Source organism: Sarcophilus harrisii, chromosome 1, assembly GCF_902635505.1.
Source record: "Sarcophilus harrisii chromosome 1, mSarHar1.11, whole genome shotgun sequence".
NCBI lineage: Eukaryota > Metazoa > Chordata > Mammalia > Dasyuromorphia > Dasyuridae > Sarcophilus > Sarcophilus harrisii.
Window position 1 is genome coordinate 278387114 of NC_045426.1, and position 19112 is coordinate 278406225.

Sequence of the window (19112 nt, forward strand, 5' to 3'; positions counted from 1 at the left end):
AAATTGGAGAACTTGTCTTGTCTATACAAACAGATATCTTTGTATTTGGTTTTCTAATCCTGGACTAAAGCTAAGGTCATAACTATAAACTCCAGGTTCATCATTTAATTTTTCTGTCTTCCACTGCCACAGATGATTTCTCTTATCTTTTCTGGTAATAAATGTTCCTTGAACTTTCAAGATTGGAAAATTACCTGAAGAAAGTTCTCAGAAACTGCTTCAAATTTTTCTACAGCAAATTCAGAGAAAATTTTACATAAAGGAACTCAACTTCCATTGGCACATTTTCTATTCTAAAATATGGTCACTACCCTAACTTCCTATGGGTAGGAAGTCATATTAAGTACCAACTTAAGGTCACCAGACCTTGGATAAGTCACTGAATTTCTCTGAATGCCGCAATATATTATAAAATATGGGATTTATGAGGGAGGTCTGAATTCTTAAAGTACTATACTCTACTAGGGAAATCTTGCTCAAAATACTCCATAAAATCCTGCAGAAAGATCTAAATCTAATTTTCATCTCTACTTTTATGTAAGAAAGAGTTAAAATTGGCATATTAAGTTTTAAGCTAGAACTGGAACTTTACAGTTAGGTCCTATTACAACAACATTAGTAAATAACATGCTATACAACTCTCAAGAGTAACAAAGTTATTGTCACAGTAATTTTTAATATCATGTGTTAACATTTACATAAATTTCATATTTAAGAAATACTAAAAAGTATAATACTAATTTGTAATTTAGACTAATTTCTCTTTTCTAGGATTAAAAGTGAGACCAAAAAAACCAGAAATGAGGCCACATAAAAGATTTCAGGACCATTTTCTAAAACAAAATGTTCAAGAACCTGAATTCAGTGGTTACATTAATAACAGTCTGATAAAACACCAAAAGGAATGAATTTTTTTCTATGACCAACCCTATTTGTTTACGGGGGAAATGACATTTCCTTAAAGTTAAGTACCTTATGTAGTTTTTTCTATTTTCTAGTCTGGTCTTATTGTATAGTTCATTCTACTTAAAATTTTTTTAAAAAAAATTTAAATCAGTCAAACATATTGGTATAAATAAATGAAGTGCATTACAGAATAGTTACAAACTGTGTATAACATGCACCATTTATGTACATTTCACCTGCATAGATGTAAAGTGCCTTTCTTGTAACAAGGCATAAAATACAAAATCTCACCAAAAAAAATGTGAGTCATTTCTTAGCACAGAGTGAATCAGAATGATATTAACTTTGGCAGTTCATTTTACAAAGTTATTTTCCCTAATGCAAATATTTTCTTCATTCTGGGTCAAGTCGAGGTAAAACAGGAAGAATGAGATTTCCAAATGCAGAATCCTGAGTTATGAAGTATCCTGAAGAATGTGCATGAGCATGCTGGAAAAAAGAAAGAGATAGTTTCTCACAACATGATTAAAATGATTTCACCTATATAATGAATTCAGGGGAAAAAAACATGGAAAAATTATTATGAATTAACATAATGAAAGAGTAATAAAAGTAGAGGAAGACCTAAGCAGAAGAACAATATACACAATGACCATAATATAAATAAAAACAAGAATAAAAAAAATCTTGTCAATAATTTTTTTAGCTATGGTAACATTTATAGGTTTACTGTATAACAGTATAACTGTATAATTATAGTTAGTAAAAGGCAAATATCTCAAATTAAATGAAATAATCTTGATGCTAAAGAATTGATGACAATGAAATACCTTTCTCTGTTCTTAGCAGGGCCATGGCAGATTATGGGGACAAAATGCTTTATATAAAGTCATAGATATTGTTGTTTGTTTTGCTTAACTTTTTCTTTGTGACAAGTAAGATTTTGATAATGGGCATGGGGGAAAGCCCGAGTGGGTGTATCAGAAAGTGACTAAGGTATAAAAATCAACACCATCAATAACATTTTTTAAGATGAGAAAACACTCTTTTTTTAAAAATGAGGATATTTTAAAAGCAAATAAAACCTAATAGACAGCAGAAATATCACAAACTTGTCATAACATTAATCATCTAATTATCCTTATAATCCCAATCAGCAAAGGAGTAACATAAAGGCTCTGTTCTCAAAATGAGGACAATTTTTTTAAAACATAGATCTTGCAGCCTTTTGGTGGTGTAGGCCAGTGAAAGATACTGAGTTTTTATAAAAAGATTCTGGATTTGCACAGCAAATTTTCTAAAGGAATCTAGTACTAGAAGGAGAGATCAGTCTTCTACTTCTCCTTATCTACTGATTACTTCCCTTCAAATATGATCAAATAATTTTAGAACACCATTCATAAAATTCTACCAATTTTTTTTCTAACCTCTAATAAAGAGCTACATTCACTACTTCCCCTATCTCTCTTTTCATTTCACTTTTTAGTCTTATGTAGTCTAGCTTCAAGCCCCATCATGCAACTGAAACTGCTCTGTACAAAGTTATCAATTTGCCAAAACTGATGTCCTTTTTCTCAGTCCTCAGACTTCTTGAGATTTCTAAGGCATTTGACACTTGCCCACAGTCTCCTTTGAGATAATTCTCTTCTCTCCAGTTTTTGTAATATTATTTTTATCTAACTGGCCATTTCTACTAATTCTCCTTTATTAATTCTTCATATCACACCCAAATATGGATATACTCCAAGGTCCTATCCTGGGCTCTTCTCCTTTATCACTACACTGTCTTTGGCCCCCATTAGCTTGATGATTATTTCTACAAATATGAGTCCTAGATTTAAATATCCAGTCTGTTCCCTTTCCTGACCTGAAACTTAGTACCACATCATTAACCACTTATTGGACATTTCAAACCGATTGCCCTAGTGACATCTCAAATTCAATATGTCCACAATAGACCTCATTATCATTCCCCTCTATCTCCCATCTATCCCCCTCTACCAAACTTTCCTTTTTCTGTTAAGCTCAATGATTTATTAGAGGTCACAAGACTAGTCAGTGACTGAGCAAGAACTAATGGAGTTTCCTAATTCCAGAATTACTACTCTAATGCAAAATGTTATTCAATGGTATCAAATGAAATAAATTAATTTGTTAAATTAAGTAAAAAGGAATATGGAATAATAGCATTAAAAAACTTTTTTTAAAAGATTAGAATAGAAATGAATCTATTGTTATAAATAAGGAAGGATAAGACTTCTTAGATACTTTTACAAAAAAAAAGGCATATTTGACAAAAATTAGGGAAGTTGAAAATGGTTTAAGAATTATATGATTAAGTATATAACTATTTTTAAAAAGATCCAAGTTTTATCTAAAGGCTGTGGAGTCCCTTAAATTAATCAAGATCAACGTGACATTAAGTAAGATAGTTAATTATTCTGGCAATAATGAACAGATATAATAAAATGTATAATTCAATATTATTCTTTAATTCCATGTTAAGAATTAGTGCTTAAATATTTGTCAAAGAATATAGTGCAACCATTTTTTAAAATCAAATCACAACAGTAAAGCCACACATCATTAGGGATTATGATTTAACTGACAAATATGTTAAGAAATTTACTGTTAAAATTTACCCTTTTACTTTTTAAGTTTGTTTCTTCCATTTTAGTACTGTGAACTCTCAATATCTTGCCTTTTAAATACATCACAAATTGGAACAATTAGTAATGAAATCAAATTGATTTAGATTTAAAGGAACCTTTCATTCCCTAGTCCAATTTCCTAGTTTTACAAATGAGATCCAAAGAAGTAATGTGACCTGTTCAAGGTCACAGGAGGCGTTATGTGACAGGACAGGGATACTTATTATCCATGGTGATTTGGCTCCAGATCTAGTGTTCACTATATCATATTACCTTGCAATAACTTCATCTACATGATCAAAGACACTTTCATTATTACTGTAATACTGAGGCAACTCAATGATGCAATAGATAAGAATCCTGAATCTGGATTCAAGAAGAAATGAGTTCTAATCCTGGCTCAGTCATTCACTGCGTCATTCTGGGTGAAACACTTCACTCTCTAATTGCCTCAGTTTCCTCATTTGTAAAATAGCGATAAGAAGACCTATCTCCCAAGGTTGTTGTGCAGATCAATGCAATAATATTTGTAAATATTAGCTTAGCCTAGAAAACCTTAAAATGATCTGCATAAATGTTAGCTATTATTATTCACTACGATGTATTCCTGGCTACAGGTCCTTTGGGCTTAACTAGATATCAATAGGGCTCCTGATTAGCATTTATGCAACACTTATACTGATACTAGATTCCAGATAGAAAAATAGCTCTATTGGCCAATATTCCCTAAAAAAATTGAAAAATGAGAAAGGGGGGAAAAAAGCAACTAGAAACAGCACCTTCAGTCCATATGAAATACTTGCAGAATATAAAGGACTTATATAAGCTGATGACTTTCCTTGCGCATTCCACCTAAAAGCAAGGTATAGTAAGAAGAATGTTGTCCCCTATCCTCCCTGCTCTGAGCAACATCTGCTCACCTGTAAGGCAGCCTTCTGCTGTGCTGCAATATGCTGCTGTTCAGCATGATCACGAAAATCCTTATTAAGAGGGGGCCTGGAGAGAGCAATGCTGGAAACAAACAAACCAAAACATATTACTTGGCACAGAACTAGTTTTTTGAGGCACAGAACAAGTTTTATTCACAAGCCACATTTTTCACTATATATGGTATGTTCTCTGTGGAGAAGCAAAATACCTTTCCAGAGCAAAGACTTTTTTCCCCTCAGTTTACCAGGTTAATTTTACTGTAGTCATGAACTCAAAGCCACATGAGATTTGGGCTTTGAAACTACCACTAATTCTACTGAATTATTTTTAAAAAGAAGTTTGTAAATAGTTCAGATAGAACAATATTCATATAGAAAAAATATTTAGAGAGAATAAAACCACGTTTTTATATGTGTATGTATTAAGTTACAGTATAATATAACATTATATTTAGATGGTAAAGATGGCAATCTATTAAGATGAAAAGCTGATGATTTAGCAGACCCCATCTCTCAGAAACCTAAAAAATCATTTCTATTATAGTGACTATAACTAAATTTCCCCACACTTCTGAAAAGAAAACTGGTAAAATGGCAAACAATCTTTTACTGAAACAGATTATTTTAGAAAATAATCTTTTCTTCAAATTCTTTTGGAGGAAAAAACTCTCATTGTGTAATTGTCTAGGTTAAAAAAGTCCAATAATAATATATTCCTGTAATATGTTTTAAAAATGCCAAAACTGTTAGGTGAAACCTCTCAATCAATCAGTACTATGGTTGGTGAAGAACAAATAACCAGAATGATGACTTTCTTTTTTTTTTTTAAACCAACCATAATTTGGGGATTGTATAAATATTTAAAATTGTTCTTTAAAAATCTGTGAGTTGGGGCAGCTAGGTGGCACAGTGGATAGAGCCACAGCCCTGCACTCAGGAGGGCCTGATTTCAAATCTGGCCTCAGACACTTAACACTTCCTGACTGTGTGACCCTGGGCAAGTAACTTAATCCCAATTGCCTTAGCAAATGTGTGTGTGTGCTGAGCACAGCATCTTGTTTTCTTAAAAAATAAGATTTTTTTCAATTCTGTGAATAATCCAAATAACCTCCGATAGATCACAACTTCAGACTTTGACATACACTGGCATGCAATATGTATACATAATACCTGGCTCCAGGATGATTTGTTGAAGATTGGTTTTGCATAAGTAATTTCCTTTTCTCCTTGTCTAGTTCTGCCAGAATTGCTACTCGATTCTTATTTTGAAAACCTAGGGGAAATAAGGAATAAGAAAAATTTCGGTCTTATTTTATGACCCCAGGCCACCTATAACTTTGAAATTAAAACGTCTACTCTTTATGACATTATGATGAATTCATTACTGTGTGTGGCACTGCTTTCCCTAGACAAGTATTAAGTTTTTCTTTTTTAAGATGTTATTAAGAAAAATTAAGAGAATTTTACCAATTTCAGTATCAAAATAGATATATATGTTCTATATATACCCACATAGTACTCTGCTCTGTTCTACTCTATTCTCCTACATAAACTTCCCTCTTCAAGTTAAATTGTTTTTTTAAAAAGGCCTTTTTACCAAGGAAGCAGTAAAGCCTTTTATATCTTTGATTCTACATAATCACTACTAGACCCACTTCCCACCCCCAAAGTGATTAAAGAAAGAAAAAACAAAGGATACATATGTATATGACATCTCTTTTTTTGTACTGATATAGAACAGGAAAGTAAGAGGAATCCATCAAATAAGGAATGATTAAACAAATTATAGTATATTAATGTAAGTAATATTGTTGTGAGGGACAGCTGGGTGGTATAATGAATAGAGTGGCAAGCCTGAAGTCGGGAAGACATTTTCCCGAGTTCAAAACTGGCCTCAGACACTTATTAGTAATGTAACCCCGGGAAAGTCACTTAATCATATTTGCCCCAATTTTCTCATCTCCAAAATGATCTGGAAAAGGAAATGGCAAACCACTCCAGTGTCATTGTCAAGAAAATCCTAAATGGGGCCATGAAGAGTTGGACACAACAATATATTTGTGTCACAAGAAATAATGAAAGGAACAGTTTACCTGGAAAGACTATATGAAGTGAAAGTGAAGTAAACAGAATCTGGAGAACAAGTTATATAGTAACAACATTATAATGACAACTCTAAAAAGACTTAACCTTCATCAATGGAATGATCAGCTATGTTTCAAAAGACTCATGACAGAGAGCTTATGGACTACAGAAACAGAATGAAACATACATTTTTAGACATTCCCAATGTGGAAATTTTGTTTTGTTCTACTGTACATATTTGTTATAAAGAATTTCCCCCCCAAAATTAGTGGCAGAAGGAAGAGTGGTAATAAAAACAAAAGAAAGGTCAGAAGAAATCACAAACAGGACAGCTGTGAAAGTATGTGGAAGTTATGCTAAGCTTAAAAAGAAAAGCAAGTTCTATATGATACCATTGAAGTTTCACATATAATCCTCTCTTATTCCACAATGAACATGAAAATGCTTCTTTTACTTGGTGTATGAATTCATTGTTTTTCAAATGAAAAAAATTTTATATTAAATGATTTCATGATTCTCTGGCAGTCAGTAAAATATTTCCCATTTCCCAAATCCTTTAAGACTGTCTTAATTTTGTTCTTCCTTGATTCCTTATTTCACCTTTATAACAATAAAATAAATGCCAATTTCAACAAATTTCTGAAACTAAATGGTGCCTGGCTCATCTCTAGGAAGCCAACAATGTTGTCAATTGTTCATTTTATTTGGGGGCAATCAATCAATATTGAAAAAGTTACTGACTTACATCACAGACATAGGATTATAGAATTAGAGCCTTCCATAATACTTTGTAGGCATCTGAGACCTAGAAAGGTGAAGTAACACAGCACATTAACTTTTTCTCAAATGCTATTATCCGTCAATAACCAAATAAAGACTATTTGAAAGTCAGTGCTGAAAATGTGCTAATATCCAATAAAGGAACCTTGAGGTAATCTTTGTGTTATGCTGAAAAAGACCTTTTAGAGAACCCTATTCAATATGGAGATCCACAATCACACAAGTTCAAGTAGAAAAACACAGAAAGGGAGATTTTTGATCACATGACCAATAAGATGATAGATATTATTTTCCACAAATGTTTCTAACCCAAAACATTAAAAAGGGGAGGTAGAATGGAGAGGTGGAGAATTATCAGATATTATTTAACTTAAGTTGAAACCACAAAACAGAAGATCAGAGAAGTAAAAATCAACTTAGCATCCCCAGGTCATTCTGTACACAAGTACAGTAAGCATAAAGATGAACAACCTTGTAGATTTTTACTGCAGATTATAGCTATGGTCAGTTCCCTCTTGCATAGCAATGACTAAGATGCCGTCCCACGATGAACTGTAGACACTGATTTTGTCTCACCACTGGAAGGAAGGAAAGGGGAAAGAGGAAGTAGAAAGTATGATAAATACAAAGCCCCAATCTAGAAAGAAAATAGCTTCCATGCAAGGGAAATGAGACTATAAATTCAGCTGGGGAAAGTTATTTCCCTTGACAAAGTATATTCTGGTTCCCACTGTGTAAGGAATGAGCCTCAGCCATCTGTGTAGCAGTAGAAACTGAAGGAGTCAAAACAAAAGGCAAGTGACTGGGAATACAAAGAAAAAGTTTAAAAGACTAAAAAACCAAAGAGAATGCCTAAATTAAAACCTAGCTCACAATATAGAAGTTCACAATGGCAGAATAAACAATGAGTAAAACACAGAGAAGTTAGACCATCAGAACAAGATATATTTTTCTATTAACAAAATGAACCAAAGTTCCCCTGATCAAAGAATGAATTCTGCAGACTCCTCAAAGTTCATGAAATAGCAATCAGAAAATCCAGAATAGGTTCAAAAGAGAAGTAAAACTATTAAAAAAAAAAAAAAAAAAAAAAAAAAAAAGATAGGCATGCCATTATGTTAGAAAATTGAACTCAAAATGAAAAAAAAAGTGAAGAAAAGCAGCCTAGCAGTATCAGAATTCAAACTAAATTGCAAAGCAGTAATCATGAAAACAATCTGGTATTCGCTAAGAAATAAAGTGATAGATCAGTGGCATAGATTAGTTATATGATACAAAGTAGAAATGACCACAGTAATCTAGTGTTTGTTAACCCAAAGATCTAAGATCTGGAAGTAATAATTCAGTATTTGACAAAAATTGCTGGGAAAACTGGAAAGTGGGTTTGCAGAAATTAGGCACAGGCTAGCATTTTATACTATATACTAATATAAAGTCAAAATGGGTACATAATTTAGACATAACAAAAACAAATTAGGGGAACATGGACAATTTTACCTGCCAAATATATGAATAAGGAAAGATAGAGACAAGAGATAAGAGGATCAAAAAATATGGATAATTTTGATTACATTAAACTAAAGAAACTTTGCACAAACAAAATCAGTGCAGCCAAGATTAGAAAGTAGGAAATTGGAGGGAAAAATTTTTCTTACAACAAATTTCTCTGGTAAAGGTATCATTTCTCAAATATGTAGGGAACTGAGTAAAATTTACAAAAATAAAAATCATTCCTCAATTGATAAAAGGATATGAACAGGCAGTTTTCAGAAGAAGAAATCAAAACTATTTAGAATCATATGAAAAAAAATGCTCTAAATCATCAGTAATTAGAGAAATACAACTTAAAAGAACGTGAAGTTACCACCAATCAATTAGATTGGCTAAGATGGTAGAAAAGGAAACAACACATGCTGAAAAGAGCATGGAAAAATTGGGATACTAATGCACTGTTAGTAGAGTTGTGAACTAGTATAACCATTATGGAGAGTAGTCTGGAATTGTGCTCAAAAGTACACAAAACTGTGAATACCCTTTAACCCAGCATGGATTTAATGTACAAAAATATTTACAATAGCTCTACTTGTGGTAGCAAAGAATTGAAAATTGAGGAGATGTCCCCATTAACTAGGAAATGGTTGAACAAGTTATAGCATATGATTATGATGAAAACTATTTTGCCATAAGAAACGATGAACAGGAAACAGAAAAACTTGAGAAAACTTATATGAACTGATACACAGTCATGTGAGCAGAGTCAGGAAAATAACTGCAATAATGTAATAATGATAAACTATGAAAGATCTAGCTACTCTGATTAATACAATGATCCAAGGCAACTAACAATGATCCAAGGCAACTACAAGATGAAAAATGCTACACACCTCCAGGGAGAAAACTGACAAACTCTGAGTTCAGACTGAAGTATAATTTTTTCACTATTTTTTTTAGTAACATGGCTAATATGGAAATATGTTTTACATGATTTCACATGTAAATGATACATTGCTTGCCTTCTTAACAGGTAGGGGAAAAGGGATGCTGAGAATTCAGAACTTATTTTTTTTTTAATATGCTAAAATAAATTATAAGCTTTTTAAAAGAACACTAAAAAATTTTTTTTTAAAAACAAATAGAAAACTTAGAAGACGCAATAAATACTGTCTCCAAAGAAGCAGAGGTTCTAAAAAAAAAAAAATTACAGATTTAGAACAAAAAAAAACAAAGTGGGGAAAAAATTTAGCAGAAAGGAACAATATTAAAAGTATACATGAATTCTATACATGCCAAAACAACAGACCTTCAAGATAGGATGCAGACAGATAAGGATCATAGATAGTTGTCACAGAAAAACATGATAACATTTAAAAAAAAAAAGAAACAAAATCTGAAAGTTATATTGCAATAAGTAATACAAGAAAATTATTCATAATTTCAATTTTAATTTTTGTTGTCAATCTTGTTGGAGTTTTATTACATACTGCATCATAAGTGATGTAGTCTTTATATTGCTTCTAACAGTAAATATCTCACTAAATTCATTTACCACAAGATGTTTAGCCATTCCAAGTCAATGAGTTTGTTTCCATTTCACTGATACTGCAAATATTTTGGTTGACATTTTCTATCTTTGATTTCTTCCACAGAAGTGGATCTCTAGGTCAACAAATAATTAAAAAATAAAAGTGGATTGAGGGCTGGGCTTTGAATCAGGAAGACTTGAGTACAAATCCTGCTTCATTTATTAGTTATGTAACTCTTGGCTCCTTTAACATCTCTCAGCCTCAAATGCTTTACCTATAAAGTGGCCTTCTATCTTTTCATTTGTAAAACAAGGGGGGAATGGTGAATTTGATGGCCTCTAAAGTCTAAATTCATGATTCTATCAACTGTAGGGAAGAAAGATCAAGGAACATCCCACCATCATTATTACAAACACACACACACACACACACACACACACACACACACACACACACCCACCTCTTAAGGTGATAAACATCTAGGGGAAAAGAAAAATTAGGTGGGGGAAAAATGAATAAGAACTGAATGAAAACTATCTTTACTTAAGCCATGTTCTTGGACTGATTACATGCAGACCACATTTAAAACACAAGCATTAAATATATATTATGGTATAGCAAGATGGAGAGAAACCCATAAAGTCTATATAAACATGAACTATTATTATTAGAAGTATAACTCATCTTAATGTAATATATGTAGTCGTGAAAATTCATGAATTGGTACACTGAATATTTATCAATTTATAGGAGAAGCTTATTTCAATGTAGTTGGAAAATGTTTTAGTTAAAAGAATTCTGTAGTTAATTCTTGGTGTAAAAAAAATTACTTATAAAGTAAATAAGCATTCTCTAATATAACTCTTTTGCATATATGAGTTTTCATAACAAGTTTGCTTAAAGCAAAGTTCATCATATGGCTATTCCCATGGATGATGTCATATAATAAGATTTCTATGTCCATGACTAGATTATACGTAGGCTGATCTAATTAAAAGCCAATTTTCTCAGAAAATGATTAAAGATAAAAATTTGAGATTTAAAAAAAAAGGACAAATCAAAAATAAAAATAGGAAATTCAGAAAAAAAAAAATGCTTCTACTAGGTTCTTTATTAAAATATGGCCAGCAAAACACCCACACAAGAAACTAATGATACTATAAAAAGTATCAATTTTCCTTAAGATAATTTCAAGAAAAATGGTTTGAGAGGGCATCTTCAGTAAAATAATTACCATACTTAGAAATTAAGTATTGAGCTGTAAAGTTACCCATGCATATATCCTGTAAATAAAAGGCTATTAAATAAAAAAAATAAAAAAAAGGAAATTAAGTATTGAAGCACACCAAGATGGAAAATAAGAATTTTTTAAAATTACATAAAGAGTATATCAACAATATTCCTAACTGAGATTTTAAGTAACTCAATTTATATGAAATTATACAAAAAATTCTTAGCATACTTTATAAATTTATTATTATTGAATCTGACAACCATGGAAAAAGCTATATAATCTCACCAAATCATATTTTTCTCCCTAAAGCACTTTTAAAACCATCAAGAAGGAAAATACAAAAACTAATAAGTAAAATGAAGAAGTTTTCTATCACAATCAATATTTTTGAGTTCCATATTTTTAAAATATTGTCTCAGCATAAAAAAAAAAGTATGGGATCTGATGGAGGAAGATGCAATACATTATAAGGGGCAGAACAGGGGAAGTGGAAGAAGAGAAAGAACCCTTGCAGGCTCAACATAAATAATTGTGGAGAATCCGGAGCAGAGTTGTGATAAAAATAAGATATAGATGGTGCTGATCCTTCCTTAAATGGAGGTTGCAGTAACTCACTTAATGGAGAAAATTACCCTGGCCATTTTCTTGACATTCACTGTACCTCTTTCTCAGGCAACAGTAATTAAATCAACATGATTGCTTTAATAAAGAAAGTATCCATCAATTTACCTACTTATTGTTTTACCCAAAAGCCCTGGGCCTTTCCAGATCAAAATATCCCTGCTGGATCACCATTTCAGTTGTCTTCTCTCATAATATGCAAGTTCTTTGGGAGCAGGAGTTTTTGCAGGGACTTTTATTTTTATCTCCAGCACTTAAGCATAGTACCTGGCATTAGTAATAACGGCTTAATACTTTTTTATTTTTATTCATGTAATCATTTATTCATGATACAAGAAGAAAAGCAAACAATAGTCAGATCTAAAATAAAAAATCCTGAAAGATTAGATTCCTGGACTAAATCTAATAAAATCAAATTCAATAGGGACAAATGCAAATGCCATATGGGTTCAAAAATCAATTTCACAGATACTAGCTGGGGAGGCATGGTTAAACAACTGTTTGTGAGTACACTGCAAGTTCAATATAAATCAGTACTACTGTATGGCAATAAATCCAGCAAAATCTTTGTGGGGGTTTTTTTCCTGAGGCAATTGAGATTAAGTAACTTGCCCAGGGTCACACAGCTAGGAAGTATTAAGTGTCTGAGGCCACATTTGAACTCAGGTCCTACTGACTTTGGGGCTGGTGCTCTAACCACTATGCCACCTAACTGCCCCTGATCCAGCAAAATCTTAAAAAAGCCAATAAGATTTTGAATTGCATTAAAAGTGGCACTGCTTCCACTCACAGAAAGATAACAGTTCATGTGTATTTTGTCCTGGGCAAAGTACATCTGGAGTACTATGTTAAATTCTGAATGCTATTTTAAGAAGAGCACTGATAAACTGGAGAGTATCTACAGGAAGACAGCCAAGATGGTGACAGTCCTTAAGTTTTTGATACCTAAGGATCAAAGGAAAGAACTAGGCATGCTTATCCTGCAAAAGAGAAACTCTGGAGGACATAATAGTTTGTCTTCAAATAACTGAAGGTCCATCATGTGGAGGAATCTGTTTAGCCTCAGAAGGTAGAATCAGGAGCAACAAAGATAAGTTGCCAAGAGGAAAGTCTAGACATATTTTTGGGAAAAAACTTCTTAATAACCAGAATTGTCCAGAGCCAGAATGGACTACTTTGAAAGATGTTGGGATTCTTTTCTTTGGAGGGCTTCAAGCAGAGGCGTGATGACTATTTGTTGAATATGTTAGAGAGGGGCCTCTTCAAATTGTGGTTTGGACCATTGAATTCTGTCCCAATTCTAAAATTCTATGGTTGCATAATTAAAAGCAAACAGGCAGTTTTCAGAAGAAGAAAAGATGTTCTAAATCGCCATTGATGAGAATAATGCAAATTAAAGCAACTTGGAGGGTACCACCAATCAGATTGGCTAATATAATAGAAAAAGAAAAAAGATAAATGCTGGAAGGGTTGTGGAAAAAATGCTTTGTTAGTAGAGTTGTGAACTAGTGTAGCCATTCAGGAGAGTGATGTGGAACTGTGTTCAAAAGGACATAAAAAAAGAACACCATTGACCCAGCAAAGTCACCACCAGGAAAAGGACCTATGTGTATAAAAATATTCACAACAGCTCTTTTTGTAGTGGCAAAGAACTGGAAATGGGGGACGTCCATCAATTGGGAAATAGATGGACAAAATGTGGTATATGATTGCAATGGGATACTATTATGTTATAAGAAATGATGAACAGGATGCAGTCAGAAATTTTTTTAATGATTTACATGAACTGATGCAAAATGAAGTGAGCAAAACCAGGAGAATAATGTACACAGGCAATATTGTAATAATGACCAAATGTGAAAGACTTGGGTACTAAGAGGCCCAAAATGATCCAAAATAATGCCTAAAATGATCCAAAATAATTCCAGAGAGCTTATGATGAAAAATCTTTACCTCCAGAAAAAGAACTAATAAAGTCTAAGTACAGATAGTGTCATACTTTTTAAAGCTTTATTTTTTTTTACTTTATTATTTTTTTTTTGGCAGCATAGCTAATATGGACATGTTTTGCATGATTTTGAATGAAAAACTGATATGACCTTGCTTGCTTTCTCAGTGGGTGGGGAAAAGGCAGGCAAGGGGAAGAAAATTCTGAATTCCATTTTAAAAAAATGAATATTTAAAATAAATTATTTTTAAAAGAATTTATTAAGTTCTTTTTATGTTCAATATTGTACAAGGAACCAGGAATACATTAAAAAAATTCTATCCCTATTCTTAAGTAATTTAGCATCTAACAGAAAAAAAATAATTTTTTGCACATAATATATGTCATATACAATACTATTCTTAATTTACAATATTAATTTAAAACATAGAAAGTATAAGCTTCTTAGAGGAAGGGTCTATTTCTTTTTTTCCCCCCCATATAATCCTGATACCTTGCACATGATAGATACCTAATAAATATCTACTGTGGAACTGCTAAAGAAATCTTTCTTATTTTCTTTTATAAATAGTTAATATGTATCAAAACAAGCATGATGGCCTGATTGAAGATATTTAAATTAATGGTCTCATCTGAACATCTGGATTTCACTGCCAGTATGAACACAAGATAATGGAAGTAGTTTGAGGTGAAGTAGTGCATGATTGTAGATTACGAAATGTTGAGTATCACTTAAGAGTTGAACTTTCACACATGAAATCATATATAATCTAAAGAGCCAGAGCTAACTTACTTCTATGGAATAGTTCTGTTGATATTTCATTCTCTTTCATTTGTTCTAATCATAGTCATGTTTCACTGGTAAGCAAGAGTTCCTGTAATGAAGTCATTAGGACTGTAACCAAATTATAATTTTATAATTTGTTTATAATTTTATAAATTGGAGTTCTAGCTGCCCTCTTAATCCGTTAGTAATTTCGAAAAATATTCTGAGTCTCTTTGGAATTGGAATGAAAGTATATTTCAACAGTGCTTCTATTATATGTAGTCAGAAGCCCATTTTACACAAATATTTTAGGGGTTTACATAAACGTAAAGTTGCTCATTTACTTCTAAGACCTTTCATATAATTAAGGATTTAAAGACATGAATCATCAATAAATGAGGTTCAAAATTCTTTTATAAAGTTTCAACTTAAAAACAGATTTAGATCTTATTGTTACTATAAATTTTTAAACTATAGATATGTAGCCTAGGCAAGTGATGATATGCAAAAAGTTTTAACATCAATAGAAAATAATATTTCAGAAAAAAAATTTGTATAGTATTTGTGTCCAAGAATTTTCAGCATGACGATAATTTGTCAATTTTTGAAACATTAAAACTAAACAATCTAATTTATAACTTATAAAACCAAAATCCAAACACAAGATGTCTCAAAGTAAAACTGAAAACTATAGTAAAAGTTAATATACTAATTAGGGTGGCAAAACAAAATGAACTACCATTAAAGCTTGAAAAAATCACAAATAAATCATTCTGATATTAAACTTGCTTTTTTATTTCATTTTTAAAGCACAATATAGCATGAACTTCTAGATAAATTCTGCACCAAAAATCTTTGAAATAGGGACTAACATTATAGAAAATTCAGTTGGTGTGTTGGTGAGTTGAACATCTGTCCAAAATACCTCATAACACAATGGATTTTGTCAATTTTGAAAACTGACTGAAATCAGTTGAAAAACTAAGATTTCAAAAATTCTGTAACAGGGGCAGGTAAATGGCATAATGGATAGAGCACCAGCAGTGCTCTGGTCTAGAGGACTTGAGTAAAAATCTGGCCTCAAGACACTTAACATTTGTTGTGTGACCTTAGGCAAGTCAATTGATCCCAACTGTCTCACAAAGAAAAAGAAAAGGAAAAGAAAAAAGGGAAGGAAGGAAGGAAGGAAGGGAGGGAGGGAGGGAGGGAGACTAGGACTTTAGAAATCCACTGAAAGTACTTGGATGGCTTACAATATATTTCAAATGAACACATTTATTTGATAATTATTTAAGTAATCAACATATTAAGGTTGCTTTGTACCAAAGATAAATCCTTAAGATAAAATCCTTAACCTCAAGAAGATAAATCTAGTCACTTCATTCTTCTCCAGGTGTTAAATCTCTAAATATGAATCTAAGAATCACAATTTGTGAAGGTGCAAAAATGCAAATTATCAAACTATGTATGAGATTCAGACTACTATGTGTTGTTTCAAACTTCAGATATTTAAAGAAACACAATGGATTGAAATTTAATCATGATATAAAAGTATTACTTTCTAAAAACAATATTATTCTCACAAAATCATTCCATTTTAAATCCAAGGGAGACTATCTACCTTCTTAGCTATGACTATTGTTTCAAAATTTAATTGTCAAATAATAGCTAATATTAATGTAGCACACTAAAGTTACAAAATGCTTCACATAATTTGATATTCACAAAATTTTAAGGTAGAAAAGAATAACAACAAGTACTAGTATTCTCATTTTACAGAGAAAGAAACAAAAAGACTAAGGTTAAAATGTCAATACCATCAATTGGCAGTCAAGGAAAAAACCCTTATGGATAATTTTACTAGTTTGTCTTCTAAATATAAAATCTTCATTCTTTACTATGCCATATTGCTGCTTATGTGTATGCTAACTAAATATTCTAAAGGCCTGACTTTCGAAGTGAGTATATTAATTAAAAACTATTACAACTGTCAAAATGAATCATGCCTTCTTTCATTCTCAACAGAATGGGAGTGCTGAAGATAGATGAAGCTTAATATATTGCTCATACAAAAAAAGCATTTGCCATTCAAATGCAAGTAAACTTTCATAAGATATTATTTGAAGCCATTAAGATAAAAGAATGTACACAAAATGCTTATTCTCTTTTTGAATGTCTATTTGCTTATTATATAAATTTACATTAAATCTTACATTCATAGTTATCTTTAAACTCCCACAATTTCCTTGTCTCAAGTATGATATAACTAGTTCAATGAATTAACAATAAAATTTTAAAAACTTAAAAGACTTGATATTAAGTCAGTCCTAATATTAGTTTCTTAAAAGATTTCATAGTGTCATAATCAATTATTATAATTCTTTAAACAACACAACAATAATACTCTGGTATTATTAAATAGGTATTTATCCTTCAAACTCACCTATTTATAACCTTGTTTAAAAAAAAAATCAGTCTATTACCTGTAAGACAATAATGTTTACTAGGGGGAAAGTGAATAATAAATGAAAAATTTGCATTTTAACAGAAATTAGATGTAACATAGAATGCCTTGGCACAACACAGAAGTGACTCAGATTTTCAGTGTTATCTTTTTTTTTTTTAACTTGAACTTTAATTTCATGAGTAAAAAGAAATTTTCAAGAAAGGAAAACTTCTTAGATGAGCATCTAGGGCGTTGAGAAAGAAAGTGATTTAGGATCATCCAGGTTTTCCTGACTTTAAGGCTGGTTCTCTATCTATTATTCCATGGGCTTTTCCAAGACTATACCAAGTAGAATTCAAGTTTCTCTTCAAGGTGGAAAAGTTTTAAAGTACTAACACAAAAATAAATTATGTTTGCTATCTTAAGACCTGTTCTGTCAATCATCAAACAGTCAGTTGTTAAGAATATGAATTATAGCAACCCACAAAACAAAAAAGAATGTACAACAGTCATAAGACTTGTTTATCTTTCTTTGGATTCCACAGAATTAGTCACAGTCAGGCAGAAAAGGGTACAGAATATGCTTAGAATTACATGTTTTTAAACATTAATTTAACAGTTCTTTTAATGGTTGTTAGACAAAGATCCTATGACAGATGCCTCAGGCAATGAACCACATTTATGTTCACATTCTGAAAATCAAAAAAAGTTGCAGTAAAATAGAAAGATGGCTCAGAAGTTCTCAGAGAAATCAGTAAAGGAGCTGACATAATTGTTTCTTTTTTTTTCATTTCTAAAGAAGAGAAGGATATTTGCTCATTATGCTTAATACTGCTCACAAAAAGTAAAAGGAAGCAGACGATTATATAGATAAGTAAAGAATGTATCCTAACACTTGTAGATGATGAACAACTTAACAAAAGTATCTATTTCCAATCAAAATACACCCGACTGTCCTGTGAATTCAATACATTAAGCCTAGGGAAATAAGGTAAAAATTATGTCAGAAAACAATCTAGAACAAAGTAATGAAATGGAGCTCAGGTTTATAAATCATGAATATTTTCTTCAAGAAGCAGGGAAGGTGCTCTATATATTTACAGAACATCAAATGAGTGATTTTGACAAACAGCAAGTTATCTATATACAATCAAATCATCAACTGGTTTGGAAAAAGTCCAAAATTATGAATTAGAAGAAAAGGTAGTCAATAAATATTTATTAAGCACCTACCATGTGCCAAGCACTATGCTAAGCATTAGAGATACAAAAAGGACAAAGATTGTCCCTGTCCTAAAGGAACTTACAATCTAATGAGACAAATATAAACAAAGGAAGCTACCTACAGGATAAAAAGGAATTAATTTTAAAAGAAATATCACTGAAATTAAAACGATTTAAGGAAGGTTTCCTCTAGAACTGTGGGATTTTAACTGGGAGGTCAGTAGTTGGAGCTGAGGAGAACACATTCCAGATATGAGGTAAAGCCAGAGAAAATGCCCAGAGCCGAGAGATGGAGTGTCTTGTTTGGGGAAAAGCCAGGGGGACAATGCCACTTTATTCAAGAGGACATGTAGGGAATATGGCAAAAGAAGACTACAATAAGAAGTCCCTGAAGTTTACTGAGTGGGGGGGTGGGGGGGGGGGTGGGGGGTGAGACATGATCAGATCTGCATTTTAGGAAAATCACTTCAGTGGCAGAATGAAGAACGAATTGGAGTGG

At 31.9% G+C, this 19112-nt stretch overlaps 1 protein-coding gene across 6 annotated transcripts in view; it reads right to left on the reverse strand.

Annotated features, from left to right (window-relative positions):
• Positions 1-641: 641 nt before the first annotated feature.
• Positions 642-19112, reverse strand: part of INIP (INTS3 and NABP interacting protein) — a 41049-nt gene continuing 22578 nt past the window's right edge. For 4 of the 6 annotated variants that reach the window (XM_003761412.4, XM_023497382.2, XM_023497384.2 and 1 more), the window contains 3 exons: positions 5657-5759; positions 4478-4568; positions 642-1395 (listed from right to left, as the gene is read on the reverse strand). In XM_003761412.4, coding sequence (XP_003761460.1) covers positions 1300-1395; positions 4478-4568; positions 5657-5759 — 290 coding nt within the window. In that variant the 3' untranslated portion in view covers positions 642-1299. Of the gene's footprint in view, positions 1396-4477; positions 4569-5656; positions 5760-7316; positions 7377-19112 lie in introns of all 6 variants that reach the window. The other 2 variants (XM_023497383.2, XM_031943025.1) reach the window with 1 other exon arrangement.